Source organism: Adiantum capillus-veneris, chromosome 16, assembly GCF_014529385.1.
Source record: "Adiantum capillus-veneris isolate H3 chromosome 16, ASM1452938v2, whole genome shotgun sequence".
Lineage (NCBI taxonomy): Eukaryota > Viridiplantae > Streptophyta > Polypodiopsida > Polypodiales > Pteridaceae > Adiantum > Adiantum capillus-veneris.
This window is the reverse complement of record NC_140946.1, coordinates 145,846,701-145,871,447: the sequence shown is the minus strand read 5'-3', so window position 1 is coordinate 145,871,447 and position 24,747 is coordinate 145,846,701. Positions and strand designations below refer to the sequence as shown.

General features: G+C 46.4%; 1 protein-coding gene across 1 annotated transcript in view; it reads left to right on the top strand.

Moving 5' to 3' along the window:
* LOC147440021 (protease Do-like 9) overlaps positions 1–23,881 on the top strand; it is a 214,468-nt gene extending 190,587 nt beyond the window's left edge. The window contains exons 15-21 of the mRNA XM_086485715.1: positions 5,144–5,231; positions 5,309–5,394; positions 22,791–22,824; positions 22,916–22,987; positions 23,062–23,112; positions 23,189–23,249; positions 23,359–23,881. Coding sequence (XP_086341841.1) covers positions 5,144–5,231; positions 5,309–5,394; positions 22,791–22,824; positions 22,916–22,987; positions 23,062–23,112; positions 23,189–23,249; positions 23,359–23,543 — 577 coding nt within the window. The 3' untranslated portion in view covers positions 23,544–23,881. The remainder of the gene's footprint in view (positions 1–5,143; positions 5,232–5,308; positions 5,395–22,790; positions 22,825–22,915; positions 22,988–23,061; positions 23,113–23,188; positions 23,250–23,358) is intronic.
* Positions 23,882–24,747: the final 866 nt, after the last annotated feature.

The following is a 24,747-nucleotide window of genomic DNA, read 5'->3' as shown; positions in this document are numbered from 1 at the left end:
CGACTCGCTCTGCTTGGGCTTGGGCTAGGCACTCACTGCAGTCACGCCTATCTAGAGGCCGCTCGGATGCGGATTACTCCCCATCCAAGCCTGCCTCCGTCTTGCTGCTGTGGTAGCATCTGTTCTCTCTCGCTCCCCATGAGGATCGTCTCATGGAACGTGCAGGGACTAGGTGGGTCCCAGTTTTAGCGACAGCGGGGCCGATTGCGTCAAGAGCTTCAGCGTTGCCTTGTGGGAGGAGAGATTGATCTCCTTATGCTTCAGGAGCACCATCTATGTGAGAGCCGCATTCGGCGTTGTGGTCAGTTTTTGCTTGGACAGTATGATACCTTTTGGTCAGCTGCTTTTGGACCTGGAGGCATCAAGGGAGGGGTATGTATGACTATTGCGGACTCATTAGAGCAGACCATTGTAGGTAGAGGGATTATTGTGCCAGGCAGGGCTCAGTGGATTACTATGCAGGTTCAAGGTGGCCTTGTGGGCTTCCTGAACATCTATGCGCCCAATGTGGCGAGTGCTCGTGCAGAGTTTTGGTCACGGATTGTTGAGTCTTTGCCGCAGGCCGATCATTGGTGTATAGGAGGGGACTTCAACATGTTGGAGGACCCTTCTGACAGAATTGGTGGCAGCCATGCTACTGTGCATGGAGTCGAGTTGGCTGCTTGGGAGAGGTTTTGTATGACTTTGAGGGTCTCGGATACATGGCAGCACTCAGGTTTTGTGAGGCCCCCAGACAGTCTTGCCTTCTCTAGATCAAACCGCAGAGTGGGAGGAGTGAATCTATCGCGGATAGATCGCTTCTACACTAGTGACCACTTCATCCGTAATTGTCTCAGCACTTCTCAACTAGAGAAGTTAGTCTATTGCCGAGAAAGTATGAGGCTTGTGCGAGCCTACAACGCTTTGGGAACACCCAATCAGATCCACTATTAATTTTCACATGATTGATTGAATCATGAATCATGATACACTCGACCATTGAGTACTTAGTACATACTAAATAATATTTCCTCAATTTTCAACAGGCGGACCCAACACGCGTGAAGATGGTGGCAGATCCTAGTGCTATAGCCGAGGTGGAGCTGCAGATCAGGAATGAACAGGAGGAGATTATTCGGTTGCTTCACAGGGAGTTGAAGAGTGTTGATCGGCGTGTGACGAGGTCACACCCACGAGCTTTGGCTATTCCTCTGCGTGAGCATGCTCCAGACCCAAACTGTACTCGAAGGGAGAGCCTTCGTAAAGGGAAGCTTGCTGTTTGTTCTCAGAAACAGGCAAATGAGGATGTCCGTCTCATTGAGGCTTCGACATATGTAGTAGAGGATGATCTAGATCAGGCACACGTGTCCGTGATGGCAGAGCCAGAGTACGACGAAGAGGGGAATGTCTTGACGGATGGGGACTTGGTCTCTTCAACAGAGTCTTTATCTGCATCTGATGATGATTTTTGAGGATGGGGCCATCACAGATGATGGGCTAGCTATTTAGTGCTTTCTACTACTATGTAGACAGACTTTTTGAGTAGGATGATTTTATTTCTGACCTTTGTACGCTCTATGATGAGCCTTTTGTCATGGCATGGGCCTTGTAGGCGATGGTACTTTGTGATTTGATGTTTTCAGTATTGGTGTGTTCATTGTTCATTGTTATTTCAGATCTCATTTGACTCTTGAGCTTTGATGTTCTTGTTCAATTATCAATGTCGTCTTAACTTTAAAGTCTCTTGCAGTAGTTACACAGTATGTGGTTGTCTTGTAAAACATGTCTTTGAATGTCTGTATAAGTTGTTGGCTTCTCTCTTGTTTTTTATTGGAAATGTCCTCGAAAATTTAGTACTTTGCGATTTTTTTACAAGAGTACGTATTTTTATGTACATAATTTTTTTTCGTGTACGAACAACGTACAATACGTACATATACACCACGTACAGTACGTTTGGTACCACCTTGATCATTGTGCACAAGCCTCCGTTTAGAACGACATTTGGTCTTTATGTGCTTCTAGTGATGCCATTTGGTCTTACAAATGCTACGGCTACTTTCAATACGATGATGGATTGGATTTTCCACCCACATCAAAAGTTTGTCGGCACATTCTTTGATGACATGATAGTTTATTCAAAGAATGAAGAGGAGCATATGCGTCACTTGACCATTGTGTTCGGAGAGTTACGCAGTCACAGGTTACTGATCAACCCCAAGAAAAGTGAATTCTTCTTGGAAGGGATCCACCTTCTAAGCCACATAGTATCAAAGGATGGTGTCCGAATGGATGGTGCCAAGGTTGAAGCAATCAAGACATGGCCAGACTTGAAGACTGTACATGATGTCCGTAGATTCTTGGGATTATGTTCTTTACTAAAGAAGGCTGATCAAGAACTTTGCGGAGGTTGTTTTATCCCTATATACTCTGCAAGAGAAACAAGTCACTTATAAATGGACATAAAAAGAGATTTCAACCTTTAATCTCTTAAAGGAAAAGATGGCTTCGGATCCAATATTGTTTTACCAAATCTTAGGAAGTCAATTAAGGTCCAATGTGGTGCGTGTGGCAATAGTATTGGTGCAATGTAAATGCAAGATGGTCGGGTAGTAGCCTATGAGAGCAGAATGTTGCTAGGGCCAGAAAAGACTATGCAAATCTATGAGAAAGAGCTACTGGCCGTGATTCATGCTCTTTCAAGTTGGAAACACTACCTGCTAGGTGCTGATTTTGTTGTCCAAATAGATCATCAGACCTTGTGATATTTCTTGACACAATCAAAGTTATCTGAAAAGAATATGCGATGGGCAAACATTCTCTCTATGTTACACTTTCAAATTGTGCATGTGGAAGGCAAGAAGAAGGTTGTGGCTGATGTGTTGTCAAGAAAGCCACAAATTTCAGCTATGTCAAATCCTTATCATCATGAGCTTGATGACATGAAGGAATAGTATGCTAGTGACGAAGATTTTGCAAGAATCTTTGAACAAATGCAAGATGGCAGACAACGCCATGAGCACTCTCTCCTAAGGGATGGTTTTATGATAATGCATGGCTAACTATGTGTCACTAGGGCATTGTGACATATAAGTTATGATAGGAAGTCACGTCCCACTTTATGCAGGGCATCGTGATATAGATGCAACAACGAAAGCGGTCGAGACATTCTCTAATTGGTCTAGTTTGAGGGGAGGAGTGGATTTGCCAAAGGTAAAGTTTAACAAGTAAATGGCACGAGGGTTATTATAACCACTCCCTATTCTAGATAAGCCATATGAAAGTATTACTATGGATTTTATCTTTGATCTTCCGAGAACGTCGACAAGGAATGATGGTAGATGGACCATTATTTGCAGGTTCAGCAAATAGGTCCATTTTATTCCCGTCACGAAAAATATAAAATTTGATGAGATGGCATTGTTGTTTATGTACAATGTGTTTAAGCACCATGGTATGCCACAGTCTATTGTTAGTGAACGTGATACTCGTTCGACGAGCTTGTTTGAAAACATGGGTAGTACGCTCGAGTTCTCATCCTCATTTCATCCACAAATTGATGGACAGTCAGAAGAGGCTAATTCTAGTGTCTTAGATGTGTTGAAATGCTATGTGTCAGATAATAAGGGCAAGTGGGAATAGTATTTACTTAAGTATGCAAACAACAATACGGTGTATTCGTTAACGGGTAAGGCACCTTTTGAAATTGTTGAGGGTGGTGAAAAGGTTCCTCCAATTTTGCACACAAAGGACAAGATTTTTGGAGCATCTCTATATGTAGAGAACATGGATGAAATGTATAAGAGAACCAAGCTTGCCTTGGAGAAGTCTCAGGCAAAGCAAAAAGAGGTTGTTGATCGTCACCGTCGTGAACTCTTCTTTTCACCTAGTGATTAGGTTCATTTGCGGTTTGAAAAGGCAAGGTTAAAGAAGATGAAGGGCAAAGAAAGGTTGTTTCTCAAGCTCAGCATGCGTTACTATGGGCCTTTCCAAGGATGTTGCCTATAGGCTGAAATTGCCTGACACTTAGAAGATTCATAATGTGTTTCACGTGAGTCTTCTATGACCCTTTGTGGGTGATGTGCCAAAAGATATACCAAATGAAGATCAACGAGAATTTGAGGACCTTGATGAGATCTTGATACATGAGCAAGTTTTGGCACATAAGGAAAGAAAAGGTAAGGAAAAAGTTGCATGACGCTATTTGGTGGAGTCCAAGAACTATTCACATATGGAACCAAAATGGATGGAACGGTTAAAGATCTAACCTTATCCTCACTCACAAAAAAGTAGCATAATTGGCATATTTAAGATGTATGGTTTTTTGAGTTGAGGTGGAAAACCAATCGGAAAGTTGGAAAACGAGGGATCGTATAACAAAGAATCAATCATTTTGTCTGCGACAAAAGCACTTTTTCTTTTCCATTTGCATACACACACACTTCTTTTTCTTGGTAATGTCACACACACACACACACACACACACACACACACACACACACACATGTATGTGTATGTATAGGTATATGTATACATATATATACGTATACTCTACATATGTGCGTTTGTGTATGTGTGTGCGCGCACGTGTGTTCGTGTATACATATCTTTATATTTATACTTATAGTCTTGTCGAATGCAAATGTAAACGAGTTTGATTGGTACTCCTAGACTGAACCAAAGGCTACCCTAATTTTAATACTATTTACGAGAATTATGTTGCATTCAAGTCAAAGATACTCATTATTTATTAAAATAAAGGAGTTGCAAGCAATGAGCATTTCATAACAGGATAACGTAGAGCATTGAGATAGTTGTGAATGATAGATCATTGCGAATGTTGACTCTAAAAAGAGTAGCATCAATCATCTTAACAAAGAGAATGCCACTAAATATCAGAATTAATTCAAGATACGGCAAAATAAAGACTCAATTGGTGGGGATGGGGGGTTTAAAGCTCAAAAGACTACCCTAAATATATAAAAGCCCCATTTTTTCAAAGTCAAGTTTGGTCTATTTTGAAACCAGATTTCAAACTCCAGTTTTTCAAACGCTTCCAAACGTTCGACAAGGATTATAAACGAGTTTTAATGCATATGAATCATTTATTAAGTGTATTTGCTGATAAGTAATTTTTGTTTGAATCCATAAATTTGCATTGCAGGTTCACTGGTGATAAGGCTGTTCTCGGAGTGCTAAGAGATGGACAGGAGATGAAGGTTACAACTTCGCTGAGTCCCTCTTCTCCATTGGTAACTGGCGTTTTTTTGGCTCGTATACATGTTTTATTTCTCCTAGCAAGCTTGCTTACCTTGACTTTATTTTACAGGTGCCAATGCACTTGAGAAATAAACACCCCACTTATTTGATCATTGCAGGGTTTGTCTTCACAACAGTCACCGAGCCATTGCTATTGTACTCTCTCTCTCTCTCTCTCTCTCTCTCTCTCTCTCTCTCTCTCTCTCTTTTCTGAATGCTTTATTAGATGGTAGTTATGCAGTGGGAAAGCTTGTTCTTTGAAAATAACATGGCAGTTAAGCAAAGACAAAAACTGTCAAAGCAACAACCGAGATGCGAGTGTTATGACCTTGTAAGTGCAATTCCTGTTCGATTAGAGGGCCTGAGCATTTGGTCGAGGGCTTGGGTTGGAGGCTATAATTTCTGTTTTGTCTGCACACATCTCTGGCTATTCGTGGCCAAGGTCCTAAGTCCTCAAGTCAGCCTTTTCTTTTTGAAGAATCCCGCAGCTCTGGCAAGCATAGGGCTTGGCAGGCCTTCGGATGTTGTCCATCTTTTGCCAATCTGTTGCCAAATCACTAGTGTGCGAGAGAGAGCTAATAGACTTTCACTTTATACTCTGGACATGAAGCACCATAGGTGAGGCACTATCAAGCAAGAGAAATGAAATGTTATATTAACGTCTTCAAAAGGCCATAATGACCTATGAGACCCGAAAGTTACAAAGTGGTGGATCTGATACAAAGTCGGAGTAACAAAATAACCTAACAACAGTACAAAACAAAGATATCTACTATGGGGGCCTAAGCTGGTCAATGTGAGCCAAGCATAAAACTAAGCGGGAAAATTTGGGTGGCTTGTTGGGATGGCTGAATCACAAGAGATCTAGCATCGGTCGTTGGCGAATCTCATCAATTTCCTCCATGGTTAGTAGTCTGACCGGGCGTCGTGCATGCCTGGCCAGCGTGCTCCGAATTTTCTGTCGTAGAACCCGTCGATGCTGTGTAGTTCTTCGCAGTCGTGGGCGCCTGGATTTCCCTAGTTCAATCGCTCGATCAATCGGTGTGCCTCTGGTGTGAGACGAGGGGGAGCTCTGTTGTGGGAGTGGCTCTTGCGGCCGTCCCGTGTCTGCTTTGAAGAAGTCTGTGATCCATCTTTGAGACGGGCCAGCCTCGCCATTCATCAGGCTATCTCTGTGTCTGCGCAGCTCGAGTAAGAACAAACCCAGACATCTCTGATCTTCGTATCCCATGACTCTTGAGAGTGGTCCAAAACCCTCTCTGAACAGGCAGTGGAAGCGACCTCGTATCTCGTTGTAGACGGGGCAGCGGCATGTATAGTGTAGCTCTGTCTCAGGTTCCGTGTTACACAAGGGGCATGTCCTGTCCTCTGCTGGTACTCCGCTGTACCTCCCAGTCTCAATCCGCAACTGGTGAGAAGATGTGCGTAACTGGCCAATAGCACAGCGTATCCCATGAGACAAGTGGGTATCTTGGGTCTCGCCACAAAACCATCTTCCGTAAGCTGGAGAAGGTGGTCTCTGTAAAAAGCCATCTTGGTGCCCAATTCCTGTGCTGGTTGTATCCATGTCCTCGAATCCTACAAAGGCTCAAGGAGACAATCCATCACCACATCTGTAGCATATGATCGGATGGTTGGTGGACGAAAAGGCAGACTGGGTGGTCGTTGGCTTTGCTCCTAGAATGAAGCAGCACCTGGCTAGAAGCTATGAGATGTATTAGCATGTTTTTAGCTCGGATGTGGAAAAGTACATGTGGCAATAAGCTCTAAGGGGGCCTTGGGGAGGATTTCTTGGAGAACGACATAAAGTGCACCAGCTTAGATTCTTGCTGTGCTCTGAGCTCTTCGATCTCTGAGCTCTGAACAAACCTCTATCTTTGTTGTGGACAATGCATGCATCAATCAAAGAATCAGAAGCCAAACCTACTGTGCCATGGGGCAGCTCCACAATCAATGGCGCTGTGTCTCAAGTGCATGGTCACAGGCTGTACATACCATAGAGTGTCCAGTAGTGTGCACCAACCAATTCCCAAGTGCAGAAGCTCGATGGGCAAATAGCCACTGGCACATAGTGACTCTCCTAACTTGTTTGCCGTCCCATAGGCATGCCCAAAAATCTGTCAAGAACTTAAGTCTTGAGACCCTCATCTTGTCAATGGTCCACTGTAGCAGGATGAACGTCTCTTCGTCTGTCAGTGGAGTAAAAGGATCCCTCATAACCACTCCCTCGAGTCCTACTGCAGTCGCACCAGGGGGGCAGCTCTCCTAAGCGTGTAACCACTAATGTCTCAACTCAAGAGCTGATGGATCAAGGTCTATCTCACGAGTCCTATCACTGATGCCCACAACAAGATTCACTGAAAGCAGCACTCGGCCACCACTGGTGCCTGTGTAGTGACTGTGGGGACGGTCCGCTCTCTGAACCTCAAAGAACATGCAAAAGCTTGCTTAAGCATTCCCTAACTGCAATGAGTACCTCTAGTCAAGTTCAAGTCCCCCATCCAACAGAGAGCTGTCGACTCACAAGTGTATAGCCTCTACAATATCCTGACACATGCTCTGCACCCACCTCATGTCTCATAGTTGAAGGCGGTGAATCTCCTCAGGAAGTGCTGCAAACTATAGCCAAACCCTAGAGGTGCGGGCTGGACCCTCTGCCATGGGACCTCAATAGACATGAGGTTGGCTACCCACCATGTGACCTCCCCGACTGCCGACCAAAGGGTTCCACGTAAGTGGCTGTCTCAAGTGCTCCTCAATGCATGTGGACTGAGTCTGCTCAAGGTCACTCCGTAGCGGCTCCCAAGATCGAAGCAAGTTCAAAGCAAATCAGTTCTCCCATGTCCTGCTTAGGTCCACTCTGTGCATCTATATGAAAATCCATTGAGTGGAAGGGCTCCATGGGCCGCTCCTCTGTGGGACCCCAACACAAATCTGATGAACCAATAGCTCCTTTCAGGGATCCTTCTATGCAATGAGACCTCTGACAATGAGCTTACCAAGGAGACCTCTACTCTGTTGTGATAGGTTGATGATCCCCAACCCTCCCTGAGAGCAAGGGAAAGTAATGACCTACTAGAAAACTTTGGCATTAGCAAATTGTGTGTCCCACGGTGACCACCAAAAGTTCGTGATCAACCTTTCCAACTGGCTGCTGCAAGAACCCAGCAAGATGTGATGTACCACATAGTTGCCAAAAGCTCCTGGTTGGCCACTACAGCCCTGTCGGAAGTGAAAGCTGTGCTGAATGGATTGGAGGAGAGGAGGATCTTACAGATCCAAACCAACCTGATAACCCATGCATCGAGTTGGTGTCCCTTGGGGGATCCACCTAAAGCCCTCTCGAGGCAACCAATTGCGCGTGGGAGCATGACCAACCCTGAATGCGATTGTCTTCGACTAGTTAATCAATGCTCCCAACGCAACACAACAGAACACCTCAAGAGACTACTCATACCTATGCAAATTGGCCTCTTGGTCCTCCAAAAACATGTCTAAGTCATCAGCAAACTTAACATTAAAAAGATCATCTCCCTGAAATAGGTAACTGTAATCCTCGAAGACCAACCTCTTGGGAAGTCAAAAATCTACTCAATTGCCTCATCATAAAAAAGGAACAGGAAGGGAGTAATAGATTATAGGGCATTCATGTGGTATTGACTATGTGAGCATGAAATGTTCCCCTCTTGCCTTTACAAGCAACACGTGCAGAGAGCAGACACCCCTCTAATCTATGCATGTGAAAAGCCAATCCGGCGTATAGTGGAAGCTCGAGTCAACTCTGTCATTAGCTTCTTAAAGACGAGAAGCAGCACCAAGAGATCCTCTCCTTGGTGACGAGCAAGAGCAATCGCCTCCTTGAAGGTGAAAATGCTATCAAGGATGCTACACCCTTGACAAAATCCGTCTGTGTCTCATGTACGATTCTTTTATGTAGCGGCTTAATTCTCAAACTCAAAGCCTTTGCTAGAATTTTTATAGGCTGATTTGAGAATAATGATGGGCTGCTAGTGTCGAATCTCATCCAAAAAGCCCGCCTCTCCTTGGGGATAAGATAAATCAAGCACTCACTCATGCTATCTAGCATCTCCGCAGTGTGCAGAATGTGTTGGTACGCACTACAAAATTCTCGACCAAGAACCTCCCAATACTCCAAGAAGCAGCTTGGAATTAAACCATCCTCCCTTGGGCAGCTATCATGGCGAAGTCCTCAAGCATGTCAACCCCCCGCCCCCGCTCCGCCTCCAACAATTGACCACTGCTTTGCATGAAGTAAATACTCCACAATATGTGACCAAAACTCAGTGCGTGCACTCGCATGGTTGGGTGCATAAATGTTCAAGAATCTCAAAAGACTACCTTGAACCTGGATAGTGACCCATTGGCTTAGAAGACTACCTTGAACCTGGATAGTGACCCATTGGCTCAAAAGACTACCTTTAACCAGGATAGTGACCCACTAGGTTCTACTCGGGACAATGAATTATGATACCTCTGTCTACAATGGCTTGTTTCCATAGTCATACATACACCTCCCTGAATGCCTCAAGGGCCAAAAGAAATTGATCAAACACAAAGGTGATGCTCTTGAAGCATCGGTATATCTATTGCGCCACCCACAAGGCATCTCGTCTGAGTTTTCCCCTCTGCCGTATAAACTAGGGTCTAGCAAGCCTTTTAACATTCCATGAGACAATTCTCATGGGGTCAGTGAAAGAAATCGGATGCTGCCTCGGCAGCCAACCTGGCAATCTTCGAGGTCCGCTCGGTTGGGTAGTACTCTGCATACGAGGCCTGGAGAGAAGCGCGCCTAAAGGGTGTCCAACCTATTCCCAAGATGAGCGTGCAGTTCGTAGAGCTACATCCTCTGTCGAGGAATCTCCATGTACATATACAGAGCAAGGTGCACTCTGGGTGTCTGATAGGAAGTATACCACAATGTGTGTACAATCTGCTGCATCAGGCGGTGTCACAGAGAACTTGGCTAGTGGCCATAGGGTCTGCATCAGGTTTGTCACGCCCAAGTCCTCCGTGTGGTGAGAGAACTCATGAGGGGTGGACATGGAGCCAATCCAGCACTGTATGCACGGTCCACTCTGTGTGATCCTTGCCACACAACAAAAAAGAGAAACCAACAGCTGTCTCCAAGGCATCTGCACCTCTGGCTGTCAGGAATAGAACATGTACTCTAAAGCAAACTGCCTTGAGGTTAGGAAATGGGTCGCCAACAAAGCATGTGAAGTTGTAGTTGAAAACTCCTATCGCCGACGAATGTCAAAATTCTGTCAGCCCTCTCAAAAGGGGAAGTTGGCACAAAGTGCTGACATGGCATTAATTGAAGATCAACCAACCTATTAGACGGCGGAGGGGTCTAAAACGTTAAATTGATGACTAATTGGGTTAGGATTAAAATCCTAACCTTGACCAACTTACAAGACCTGGCTGAGGGGCCTAAACCGTTCAAAAAAAGGATAAAGAAGACCTAAAAATTGCCTAAATATGATGATGTGGCAGCCCAAAATGCGGACCAGCGAGAGGGTGCCATGTTTTTACCAGCTGCATTCGATAGTGTTTCTTTTTATGACGTTTCCTTGGAGAGGCCAGTGACCTTTAAATATGTACGTCTCTCTTGGCATCCTACCTTGCGTAGGAGTAGAGGAGAGCCTCGAAGTTGTAACCTTCTTAAAGCAATATAAAGAAATATCGAAAGGGGTGCCAGGGTTTCACTTTGGGAGCGGAACTCTCTCTCTCTCTCTCTCTCTCTCTCTCTCTCTCTCTCTCTCTCTCTCTCTCTCTCTCTCTCTCTGTTCAATTGTTTTGAAGAGCTAAAAATTCTGTCTCTGTATGTTCTTTTCAGTTTGCATGCCCTACACTCTTGTTATAGAAACCTACACCAAAAGTGGCGTCGTCAAGTAGGGTTGTTTCTTTCGACCAGTTGGCTTGTGGCAAAAGCATTTCCAAGAGATCTCAGAGCTGCACAGGAGTGTCTTGCCCCTTGAGCTGGTGCTGGGGTATGAGACGGGCTAAGAGCCAAGGCTACTGGTCTAGTGTTGGAGATGGGAGGGGTGGGTGGAGAAGGGGCAGGTGGAGGCGGGGTGGTGGAGGGGAAGGGGGACCTGACGATGGCCAGGCTAAGGTGGAAGGAGTCTCCTTAGGGATATCTTGTTGTAGAGGATCAAATCGGTTCCTTGTAGGACCCAAATGCTGGTGGCCTATCGTAGGTCTGCCACCACGGGGCCTGTGTGGTGTGTCTGTCCCTGGTGGCGACAACCACGTGTCTGTTGCCAGCCATCAGCTGATTGGTCATCTGTCTTTGAGGAGGTGCCAGCCGGAGCATCCTGTGTCTCTATCCGCTGTGTCTGGCGAGCCTTGGCAAGTTGAACCTATGTTGCGGGTCAAGGCTTGTTGCAAGGACAAGCCTTCGCAAGATGGCCCATTTGTCTACATATGAAGCATTGGTTCGGGAGTTCTGAATACTCCACGCTTTGGCAGAACCATCCACTACTCACCCTAGACAGTAGGACTACCTGCAGGAAAGAGTGAATGTTCTAACCAAAACGTGTACTATAGGGTCTGCTGCCTTGGCAGTGACTGAAGCTGTAGTGCACACCCTCTTCAAGACCGATCCAATTGTGGAACCGATTCTCAATAGTAGTGAGAGATAACAAGCTGAGGAAGCACACCGAGATGGGCAAATCTGCTTTGTCGACAAGAACATCAGAAATTGGCTCGAGACCATGGTGCCACTATCGAAAATGAGCCCTGATTGCTTTGGGTGGCGAGCATGCTCATCCAAATGACATTGGTCACCATCTCCCGGTCTCAAACTTGAGCTGCTAGTATCCATGCTAGAGGGGCTGGACGTCAATGATCTTTCCACTTCAGGAGAATGCGGGCCTCCAGGAGATGCCACAAATTGTTGAGGTGGCAACGATTGAAGACGAAGGGGGTTAGGACTCTCTGATTCTCTGATCCTACCCTAGCCAACCTGCAGATCCCGGCTGAGGGGTCTAAAACCTAACGGAAGGAGAAGAGGAAGACCTGCTAACTTACTGAATACCAATCGAGTGGCCTATAAGACGAAAGGGGTTAGGGTTAAAAATCTTGACCCAACCAACTTGTAGATTCTTGTTGAGAGGCCTAAAGCACTAGAAGACCCAGCAAAAGGCTAATTTGCGTAGTAGCTGATGACGTGCAACGCTGTACAAATCATCACGTGAATCGCGGAACTGCATGATGACATGGCAACCCTGTATAGACATCCCCTTGGGCTCACGCTTTTGGACCAAATCCTCTTAAACCTTTAGCTTTTCATATGACATGCTTTTGGTAGGCCAAGGGTCTTCAAATAAGTGTGTTTGGCTCGCACTCTGGCATTCTACCGCGCGGAGAAGCAGAGCAGAGTTCCGAGAGCTTGTAACTTGTTGAGCAATATAAAAAAATAGCAAAAGGGACGCTTGGGTTTGGGGCCAATGCTGTATAGAGTAGGAGTGTGCCACTGCATATCTTGTGTGGGTTCTCTATCTTTCTTTGACTCTATTTGTATTGAAGTACTAGAAGTTTGTTCCAGTTTGTTCTTTTAGTTGGCACGTGGTGATGCCCTATTTCAGTGGTATTAGAGCTCCAGGTGCGTGCTTTTCTAAAAGCATATTGGTCCATTCACGAGCAGACAGAGAAAGATGGTTCTTCCAGAATCTACATAAATTTTGCCCCTTTTTTTGGAGAGAGAGAGATGGGAGTAAAGCTTTAAAGTTCCTGCATTAAGCGTTTGTCTATTTGACGAGCAAACCGGCCCCACATCGACCTACAGATGGAAGCTATGGAGTTGGATGAAGAAGAAACGACAAGAGGAGGAGGAGATGAAGGAGCAAGAGTTCGTTCTTGTCCAAAGAAGCACAAAAAACATGCTTTTTGGCACTTTTCTATGTTGAAAAGGCTGCTAAAAATCTCTTCAATGGCTGAGAATTTGGATGAGGCATAAGACAAAGTTGATCCTCTTGACAAGCCCTACCCACTCGCTGGCGGATTTTGATTCCGACAACTTTGAAATTTAGGGTTTTAGCAACAAATCAGGTTTTCTGCAGCATTAGTAAATTGTGTTTCGGGTGCTTTTTACAAATAGCAGGTAGCAGGATGGAGGAGGCAGTTCCAAGCATGGAAGATGGAAAAGCAATGAGAAAAACCCCTTGTCATTTTGATTCGAATTCTGAATATTGTTTGAGAACATTGTGCAGAATTTGTTCTAAATGGGTTTTATCTGTTTTGAACTTGCCTTGGTGTCGATTGAGATTGCTTGGTTTTGATGCTGGTTTCAATGATTTTGGGAAAACCCTTGGATCACTTGTGGCTCGGACCCTCGTTTGGGGGAGTATTGAAGAGAGAATTGTTATTGAAATTATGTGATTGACTCATGGCTCAGACCTTCGTATGGGAGGAGTATTGAATAGAAAAATGTGATGGGGCTGCAAGGAGGAGAGGGGCTGAGAGGGGAGGGGTGGGGTGTAGGGAGAAGGCGGGCTTTTGTTGGGGGGGGCTTCCATGCGAGGGAGAGCAACAGAGGCTGAAGGGGAAGTGCGCGAGGGCGAGGGGTTGAGGGGGAATTGCTCACGCGAATGGCAAGCTGCAAGGGCATAGGCTTCAATGAGTGCCCTGCCTGGCTACAGTTTTCTTTTTCTTTTTTCTCCACACCTTCTCTCGCTCTACTCTCACTTCCATGACAATTATATGGATCAGAATGGACTAAAATTCTTATGCACAACCAATCTGGTCTACAACCATGCCTTCGAACGAGGTGGGAGAGAAATTTCCCGAACCATACTTTTGCAACAATCTGTGAAGATACTTCTTTTGAGAGATGGAAATGACATTGAGAGACTGCATTGCTTGCAAACGAGGAAACTAATGCAACAAACCAAGGATGGTCATAACAAAGGTAGACATGAGTTCAGTTTTCACCTTACTAACAAGACCTCTCTCGAATATGAGACAATAAAATTATCCACATACAAGACAATGATGCAATATCTCCATCTTTGAGAATTTCATAAAGGTAATTGACAGTTGAACGCTCAAACCCCACATAAATGAGATAGTTTGGTGCATCTTCTGATACCAAGCCTTGGGTGCATGTTTGAGGCTAAATAATTTCTTCGTCAACAAGAAGACATGACAAAATTGAGGGTCAGTTCCGCGTGAACCTCCTCATCAAAATCACCCTTCAAGAAAGAAGACTTGATATCTATTTATCATGCATATTGTGTAGCAAGTGCAATCACAAGGTATATGGTAGTGAATAGTGCAATGTGAGGAAAATCTCATCAAATTCAATACCTTCCTTTTGAGCATACCCTTTAGCAACTAGACGAGCCTTCTCCTTGTCTAAAGAGCCATCAGAATGGAACTTCACCTTGAAAACCCACTTCATACCCATTACCTTCTTGTTGCATGTATGAGGAACGAGCTTCCACATATCATCGTTCTCAATACTTGTGATGTCCCGCCCGACCAATATGAGGTCCAAGGTGTCCTTGATAAGTCTTCAACCCTATCTCTATAGACTTGAGAACTAGTGGACATTGCTCTTGCTACACTTGTAGCTTTGGGCATGAACCAGTAGTGGGTTGGTCTCATCTCGTGTCGTGCAAACACCTCATAGCTTTTAGAGGCACAACTGAGTCTCGAAGGCATGACACTCGCTAGGCTCACAAAAATATAAAAACACTTGGAAAGCTACCTGTGCATAGAATGTTGCCGTTGTGGCGTCGTTCTCCCGCTTCCCACAACGAACTCACACCACTTTGCCTTTTGTTTTCTAATTACTACCACATTATGAGAAACGTTCACGTTTTTTTAATCGTTTATGACTCATACTCCTTCCAACAGTCTTTCAAATCGTATTGAGAACATTCTTTTGAAAACAAAGAAGTTAAATCATTTTCCGCAAAGACACTCTTGAAATGTGTTTCTCTTAGAAAGTTTTGTTTGTAGCTCACGATAGATCTGTATATACATTATCCAAAAACCCTTACTCTCCTGAGCGGTCCATAGCGTTGGGCAAGTAACTCACTGAGCCAACTTGAGCGTATTCTCGCCACATCAAAAACGGTGCCAACTTAGACGTTGTCTGTTTCACGCCACGGCAAAACAAGATGTCAGCAATATTCCTCTGGGCGAACCTAGACGTACTCCCATCACAACGACAGCGGCACACCTAGATGTAACCTTACGCCATAGCAATTGCGACCTGATATCCATGCTAGTAAGTAAAGATTAAGAGGAACCACACAAAAGGGTTCGGAAATCATTCGTTCCTAATCAACCAGTCTATCCCAAGCGTCCTTTGGAGTAATGTTTTCCATTGCTTTTGTGAGAGTGTGTTTGAGAAGGTAAATCAATGCAGCCACAACTTCATCTCTTTGTCCTCTTGCCCCCTTTCTCTTTTTGTTCTATACGGAGGCGATGAGCAGATTTTTGGTGTCACAGCAAGTTGGTCTGAGGGGCTTAGCACTCCCTATTCGGGGAGATGAGCTTCTGGACACTGAGTTTGCCGACGACTCAGCCTTGTACTTAGAGGGTCAGGAGGCCAATCTACACAGATGTGAGCAGGCTTTGGAGACCTTCTGTTGTTCATCGGGCGCACTGATCGACTGGAGAAAGACAAAGCCTTTCTCGGTTGGCAGTGCTCTTGTGCCATATTGGATGCCAGGAGAGGGTTTCAGGTGGATTCCCCCAGGGACTGCAGTTCGGTACTTGGGTTGTCAGGTTGGTTTGGACCGAGCAGCAGATTGCTCCTCTTCTCCTGTCTATCAGGAGAAAGCTGTTACATTGAAGCTCAACACGACTTCGTTGGCTGGTAGAGTAGTAGTTTCCAACCAGGTGTTGTTGGCGACTATGTGCTACATCACTTCTTGCTGGATCTTTTGGAGTTCTTGTATTAGCCAGGTAGAGAGGTTGATCAAGAACTTCCTTTGGTCAGGTCGTGACACTCAGATTGCCCGAGCCAAGGTGGCTTGGTCGGTCATCACACTTCCTTGTTCTTAGGGAGGGCTTGGGATCATTGATCCAGCACAGCAGAGCAGAGCCCTTCTTGGGAAGTTCGTTGCCAGAGGACTTCTTCCAGGCGAGGAGCCCTGGAAGGAGTTCTTGCTGCAGAGGCTTCGTGCCAGGGTGCCTCAGTCAAGAGGCCCTTGGCAACCTTCGACCAGATGCATCTTTACAGAGATGCGCCGAGTTGGTTTGAGCAGGAGACTGGAGGACCGCTTCGCTGTGAGTTTGCTTCGATCTTGGGAGCTCTTACGGCGTGGCCTAGAGCAGAGACAGCCGACGTGCACGGAGGAGCGCCTACGGCAGCCCCTCGTTTGGAACCCCATGGTTAGCACTCAGAGAGGCCACTTGGTTGGGAGTCGGCCCCTTTTTTTTTGGGGTCCCATGGCAGCAAGTCCAACACGCTCTCTAGGTGACTGGCTAGAGTTCACAGGTTTGTCAGAGGAGGTGCAGGGTTTTCAGCTACAGGGCATGAGAGGGGTGCAGAGCATGTGTCAGGACATCTCAGAGTCAGTTCCAGTTGAGTGGCTCACGCCTCTCGAGCCAGTAGCACCCGGGTGGATGTGAGCCTTCACACAACCGGAGGTTCTCATTTCAGTCAGGGCCTGCTCAAAGACTGTCCGAGCCCTGTTCTTCGAGCTTCATGGTGGGGGACGATTACAACGAGTTGCAGTAGAGGCCCCGCAGGTAGCAGAGTGTTGTTTCCAGAGGATCTGAGTTGTGGTCATCTGTGGGAGGACTTGCGTCATAGACCCTGACCCAGCAGCTCTTGAGACTGGACAGTGGAGGCTATGGGCTTGGGAGTGTTGTCCACTTGCACGAGTACAGTGGGATCCTGGTGAGTGGCTATGGAGGGACCCCTTCTCTTCTGCAGACCGCCCAGGAGTCCCCTTCTTTCAGTACACTGTCCGGCTTGGACGTCATATACTTGCAGCACAGAGAGAGGCCCCCCCCGCTGCAGCACGTCATTGGTAGGAGGAGGACCTCACAGTCGAGTTCTTGGCAGCCTTTTGGCAGAGGCTATGGGACTCTAGACAGCCGAGGCGCGTCACTTTGTTTCAGTGGTTGGTTGCACACAGAGCCACAGCAGTAGGGAGTTGGCTTGTGCATAGTGGTCTCTCGGCCGCATGTGCAACTTGTGACCTGTTGGTGGAGAGTCAACGTCATTGTCTTTGGGACTGTCCCTCGGCCCAACAGGTGTGGCTACGACTTCTTCGGCTCATGCCTGCTCTCTCCATGGCTCGACAGTACACTTGGGGAGCAGCGGCCTGGTCCCCACTCACGGGCCCGGCACTTCAGTTTGAGCTATCTTCCACCAGCAGGATGATAGTGATGCAGGGGGGGCGACCTACACTCCAGCCTGCTACAGAGCTTACTCCACAAGAGTGGTGTAGTGAGAGAGAGGAGTGTTGGGAGCTCATCAGTGGCCTGACATTTTGGTTCATCTGGTGGGCCTGCTGTTTCCGCATCTTTGAGGCTCGCCCTGTGCCACCAGCAGACTGTTTGTGACTTTTGGCTAGAGCTGATCCATACTCTCAGAGGACAGCTTGAGGGACTACAGGGTAGCTCCGACCGCATGCGGGAGCGCCGCGAGGCTTTCCTTCGACTCTGGCGCTCTGGGCCTTTCTACACCATAGTCCAAGGGGTGCTCAGATGACACTACTGTCCACCTGTGTGGCTCTTCCCTCCTCCCATCTCTTGATTTAGCCTCATTGTATATATGCTGTTTTTTCATTGGGAGAGTCTTCCCATCATGCTTGTTGTAGCCCTCTCTTGCAGAGGTGGATGTAGCCCTATGGGCAGTTTTCATTAACTAATAGAAGGATCTTTTTCTCGGAAGAAAAAAGGCATCCAAGTGACGTTGCATCCCCTACGGAGAGTCGGAGATCAACACAATATCATCAACATATAACAATAGTGGAATCCATGTCCCTACCAGTTGTGCACCTCTATCACCATATCTCTTAATTTAGTCAGAAACCTCATCCACATACATACCAAATAGAGTAGGAGAGAGCGGGCAGCCCTGCTTCACCCCAATAGTGGAGTAAACCGGTGTGGATAGACCCTCTGGGGTGCGTACATGCCCTACTACTGACCGGTATAATGCCATGACCCCCCAAATGAGCTCTGTGGGTACTCCCATCTGCTGCAATCTGCGCATCAATCTAGCTCTGGGCACTGTGTCAAATGCTTTGCGGAAATTCACAAAGCTACAATAGATCCGTCTCCCATGCGATCTGCCCTCCTCAATGATGGCTATGAGTGTCAAGATATGGTCAAGAGTAGAAAAACCCCTCCTGAAACCTGCCTGCCTGGCTGCGCGTATCCCCTCCCTCTCTGCCCATCTACTCAGCTGCTGCTCAAGAATAGACGCGTACAACCGTGCCAATGTGTGTCCAATCATGATAGTGCGATAATTCCCAGGCTCCATAGGGTCTCCCGATTTGAAGATAGGTACAATAGTTGATAGGCTCCAAGTATCAGGCAAGCCCTCACACATGGCACGGTTAAACATAACTGCTAGAAGCTCTGCTAGTAAATCTCTGGCATGCGTGAAATGCTCAGCCACTAAGCCATCATGATCATATACTCTCCCTGTCCTCATCCTGTCAATGGCCTTCCTCACCATCTCAGCGGTGAAAAAAGCACATGTGTGTGGGCATGGTCGGGGGGGTCGGGAAGTGGGGGCTGCTCAGGAACTGTGTACAGAGATGATGCATACTGGCCCTAGGCCTCTTTAGAAGTGATGGGGGGGGGGTGCTCTTGAAAGAGCTGCCATGCCTCACGTGAGTCCTGACTCAAGAGTAGCTGGTCTAAATCCTGCTCTAGGCGAGCCAAAAATGCCCTCTTCTTCCGCCGCACTAGGCGTCGGAAGTCAATTTGTGACTGTCTGTGAGTGATGTCCCCCAAATGCACCTCCCTCTGAAGTCTAGCTCTATTGTCCCGGCATTTCTCATCATACCAACTTTTCTGGGGCATGCTCCCCGAACGGCATCTCTGCTCAGGCTGGGTATGTGGGTATGCCTCTGATGCTGCATCATGTAGTGTCTATGTCAGTATAGTAGTAAGCTCCTCCAGAGGTCGCCCTGGCTGCTCTGTGCACAAGCGTCTGTAGATCCCATCTATGTATACAGAGTCCGTCTCCCGCGTGAAGGTGTAGCGAGTAGGGGCTGCTGCCCGTAGCTTGTGTGCTACACTAAATTGAAAAGAGATGGTCAACGACACAAGAGCATGGTCCACTGCCACACCAACAGGTCTGGGTCCAACCGATCTTGGATACAAGAAATGAGGCTCAGCTGTGCCATGACATAGTCCACTGTGCTGGCTCCATGTCTGTGTGGAAAGCATGTAAAACCCCCAGAGCGGGAAATCTCTATAGGCCATTCAAGATGGCCAATCCATGTGCAGTCCCCATGTCTATCAAGTGTCGTCCATACTCAGTGTGTTCTCCATCCTGTGATAGTCTGGATAGGCCCGTCTCTGCAACATCCAACTCTCTCAGCATCTCCTCTTGAAGTATCAGAAAATACTGTCTGATGATGGGCAGTGCTAGCATTGAAATCCCCTAGAATGATGATGTCACCATCTCTAGAGAACTCCCATATGTCATCATCCAAAATAGAGAAGGGGGACTGTCCTCTGGGTGGTGCATAAACTGACGTACTCAGGGGAAAGTAGCAAATAGCAATGTAAAGATATCTGTCTGTCTCTGCTCTCAATCTCACCCACATGTACCTAGCTTGCTCATCCCTGCGGGCTATATGTATCAATGGCTGCAACTCCTCCCTGAATAATACTGCGACTCCTCTTGAGCCCCGCCCTCTGTGCTCTGATCGTGTCTCCTGTCTATAGGCTGTCTCCCATCTATATCCACTAATGTGAGGCAGTGTTACCAGGGAACGCCTCCCTATGGGTTGGGAACGCCGGAACGGCGTTCCGGAGGGTCTTCATGGCCCGGAACGGCCCAGAACGGCCAGACGTTCCGCAGGGGTTTTTGGTACCGGAACGGCCCGGAACGGCCCGGAACGGCTGGGAATGGCAGATTTTCAGATTTTTGAGCTTTATCTTGTGAGGCTCCCCCTTCTTAAATGCCCTTCCCCCCACCCCTTACCTTCACAGTGCACACAAGCTCTCAAGGGTGAAAGCTCAAGCTCTACCCTCTCGAGTCTCGAGTCTTGACTCTCAAGCTCTAGCCTTGTTAGTCGGCAAGGCTCTCTCCCTCTCCCCCTCTCTCTCAAGCTCTCTCGAGAGTCGAGTCTCCCACTTTTAAGCTCTCTCTCTCTCTCTCTCCGCGTCCCTCCCCCCTCAAGCTCTCAAGCCTATACGACATACGTTGGCCATAGTAAGGTTGAATGGTCTTCAAATCAAGTTTGAATCTCTCTCCGCGTCCCTCCCCCCTCAAGCTCTCAAGCCTATACGACATACGTTGGCCATAGTAAGGTTGAATGGTCTTCAAATCAAGTTTGAATGGTCTCAAGCCTATACGACATACGTTGGCCATAGTAAGGTTGAATGGTCTTCAAATCAAGTTTTCTGTGAGTATTAGAGTCAAAGGACTCTAACACTACTATATTTGAATCACACAGAGCTTAAAATTGCATTATTTGGGTGTTTTTATGCCTCCCGTTCCGCGCCGTTCCCGTTCCGGACCCCTCACCGTTCCCCCGTTCCGCAAGGGATCCCGTCGCCGTTCCCGTTCCGCGTTCTGGGTAACTATGATGTGAGGCATAGATTGCCCCGGGCTTTATGTGTCTCAGAGTAGAAGATGATGTCTCTTCCCGTAAAACTATCCTCAAAAGCACCCACATCAAGGCGCATAGATCCATTACAATTCCAGGTGGCAACTTTGAGTGTGGTCCCATAGGTCTCGCACCGTCATGTGGAGCGCCGCTCTACAATCACCATCCGGTCATCTCTGTAGAAGGCCGTCTTTCCCTTGCCGCTTGAATCTCTGGCATTACCTCGCTCATATGCACAAGCTGTGTGAGAGTGAGGTCATCTCCAAGGAATATGGCCGTTTTCTTTAGTGTAGGGCGCTTCTTCAAGAAGTCTTTCTTTGCCTCCATGGATGGGAAATGGATGATTAAAGCTCTCCCTTTTGAAGTCTCCCCATTGCCTTGTGCCTTCTTCCCTACCCTCCATGCCTTTGTATGAGTAGCCTCACTACCCATCATGCGGAGAAGTTCTTCGACTTCGCCTTCCACATCATCTCGGTCTTTTAGACCGGTTACTCTTATATGCAAGGCTCTAGTTTTCCTTCGCTGCTCTTCTTCTAGAGTCATGTTGATGATTGTAGGAGTGGGGACGGATGGGGTTTCTTTCCCTTTCCTTTTCTTAGCGACTTCTATCCATTTCTCGGCCTCATCCGCCTTCTTTTGCGTCTTCGTGATCACATCCATCTACGAAGACGTCTTTACCACCTTCTGTTTCTCCTCCTCTGTGATCATCCGTACCTGCTCCTTGATGACCTTGATCTCCTCTATCACCAAGGGCTGGAATTCCCCTTCTTCCAGTCCGCTGCTTACTCTATTCGCAAGCTCTCGCTTGAGGGCTGTGACCTCTTCTCTAAGTGCTTGTGAATCCGCCTTAAGTGCTTGTAGCTCTGCTTGCAAGTCCTCTTTCTCCTTCTTCCATTGCGCGCCTTCGTTGAGGAACATTTGAAGAAGGTTGGCCTTCTCTTTCCACCATCCCTCCATCTCTGCTTTCCATTCTTTCATCTCCCTTTCCATTTGTGTTATCCGCTTGTTTGTAAGCACAAAGGTTGCCTTCGTATGGGGCTTACATACTGGCGAAACGATCATGGCCTCCACTGGCGAAGCGCTCATGGCCTCCATTGGCGATGCCGGTATAGCTTGACGCTTTGGCTTAGCTGAGTCCAGGCGGAGAAGTAATAACCACAACCCGAATGCGGGTATATATACTACCACAGCCCACTGCGGGACACTCAGTCTGCTCTGCCAAATATCCAGAGACTCAGCCCCATTTTGGTTTATTCACGATACTTGCACCATGTGAATATATTTGTTGTCCTCAATTATGCATACATAATATAGCTGAAAATCTGTCTGCTGAGAGAGAGGCAATTCTGGAAATTTTATGCCTGCTGAAAATCTGATCGGTCTGAAGATCTGTAACCTGATCCTGCTGTTTGGTTTTGGCTGACAATCTGTACGATCCTGCTGACCTGACCTTCTCGCCTGCTGAGAGAGAGAGAGAGAGAGAGAGAGAGAGAGAGAGAGAGAGAGAGAGGCACAATCAGTGTAGGCAACCTTTCCATTTCCTTCAACCTTGCTTTTCTTGGTTGTCTGTCTTTGTGTACAAGGTGCCTGAGGTAAACAGCTTAATCATAAAAAGTTGATGCTTGACAATTGCACCAACGCAAAGCCATTGAGCAGTGCATACTACATTGCAACACACTTGCACAATACAATTCTTTTATGCCTGCTTTTTTTCCCCTTGTGATCGTAAAAGAAAGATGTGATTATCAAATCTGTCTGTGAATGCAGAGAAAGCTACAGTGAGGAGAACATCTATGTGCAGGTAAGTTTATAAATACTTTGCGCATTTTTTCTCAGCCTGCCAACAAGGAAGGGTGATATACTGTGTACAAGTTTGTATGTGGCATATGCAGATGAGAATTCGTGCATTAGCTGGGTTTAACATGGCAGAATTTGAAGGGCAAGAAATGGTTTTGCTTTCTCAAGTAGGTTCTCATAATCCACTCCTAGCTTGTTTATGGAAGTACGAATTTTACTGAGTGGAGTGGTGCTTGTGTAGGTCCTTGCCCATTCTGTGAACATAGGCTATGAAGACTTGTGCCATATTCAGGTAAATCATGTGCATGGTGAAAGCAAAAAGGTTTCTTTCAGTTCAGTTCTCCTCGCTAACTTCGACCAATATGTAGGCGTTGCGCTTCAATGGAACAAAGATACAGAACATGCAGCACTTGGCACAACTTGTAGACTGTAAGAGCTTTTTAAGTCATGCAGAAATTGCTGGTGTATCTGAACCTGATTTTAGAACAATGAGGTGAGTCTGATTTGAATACCTTCACGTGTTTGGTCGTTTTGGCAGCATGTACGAGCCCATACATGCAGTTTGAGCTGGAACAAAGAATTTTAGTGGTGCTAGCAACAGATTCGGCTCGTGCTTCCACTCCGGCGATACTCAAGGATTATTGTATAGCAGAGGACAGGTCGCAAGATTTGAGGGCTGCAGCACAAGACTCCTTTCCAAATGGTGCTCTTAGTACCTGCTGAAGTAGCCACATTGTCAGGCAATCCTGGCTGCTGACATGCTCCATCTTTACCAGACTCATTCTTTCCACCATTTGCTCATTCATTGCCATTGAAAATGGTGAATTCAAAGAAAAGCAAGCAAGTATTTCTCACTGTCGTTCATTCATCCAATATGGAGCAGAACCATAATATGTCCTCTTGAGGTTGTTAAAAATAGCCGTTTTGAGCAAAAGCGAACATTGAACAATGCTCATGTGCAAACATTGTCGACTAAATGGTTTTGTGCAAAGCACTAACCAAGAGGGTCCTTTGTAAGCAATTCACATTTTCATCACAATACAAGATGGCTATTTTGATTCCTCGTGTTTCATGCGTCAGCTTCTATACTTAGATTGCTTACTATTTCATCCAATGTAGAGATTGATGGTCAATTTGTCTCACATTGAAAACGTAGAGCTCGTCCTACTCTGTGGCATAATAACTCTTCTAAAAACTACTTTCAAAGAAAATTGAAGGTCAGAGTAGGCAATACAGTACTTAACAGGTGCAATGATGGCAAGGAAGTTTCCTTGTAAAGGCAAATCTAACAAAAGGAAGAAATTAAGCTTGTGTTCCGGGGTGTGGTTGCTCATGGAGTTTCAAGCGTTCTATCAATTTAGGAGTCGATAGCTTTTTACTGGAGGAACAATCTTCTTCTATGTTGTATATGTTTCAATCTTCCATTTCTATGTTGTGTTTGTCACAACTTTCCATTCCATACATAGGTTGCTTCTTTGTTTACAGGTTTTTGGTCTTTTCATGAAGCCGCTTCCTTACAAGAGCATCAACCAAACAGTCTAATGGACCACTCCCTTCGACTTTCCAGTCACCCATCCAGTGTCCTACCAACGTTCTATTTTGACGATCGTGCCTTTGCCCTTCTTGTTACCACATGATCTTGGGCATGTTATACCTTTGCCCTCAAACACTCATATTCCTCACAATCTTTCAAAATTACTTGCTGCTAGGATACATGGTCTTCCTATCCTCTGAATGCTGTCAACACAGCCCAAGGCTTTTCAGGTGTCATACGTTCCACTTATTTCCATACTTTCACCCTTTAGCTGTCTAGTTTATTGTTTTTTGTAGTTGTTAAGGATGCTCATTTAATGCCATTTTATGGGATGCCCGGGTCGAAAATCCACTAATGTAAAGTATCGACAAGAAGCTTTTGAGAAAGTGACTG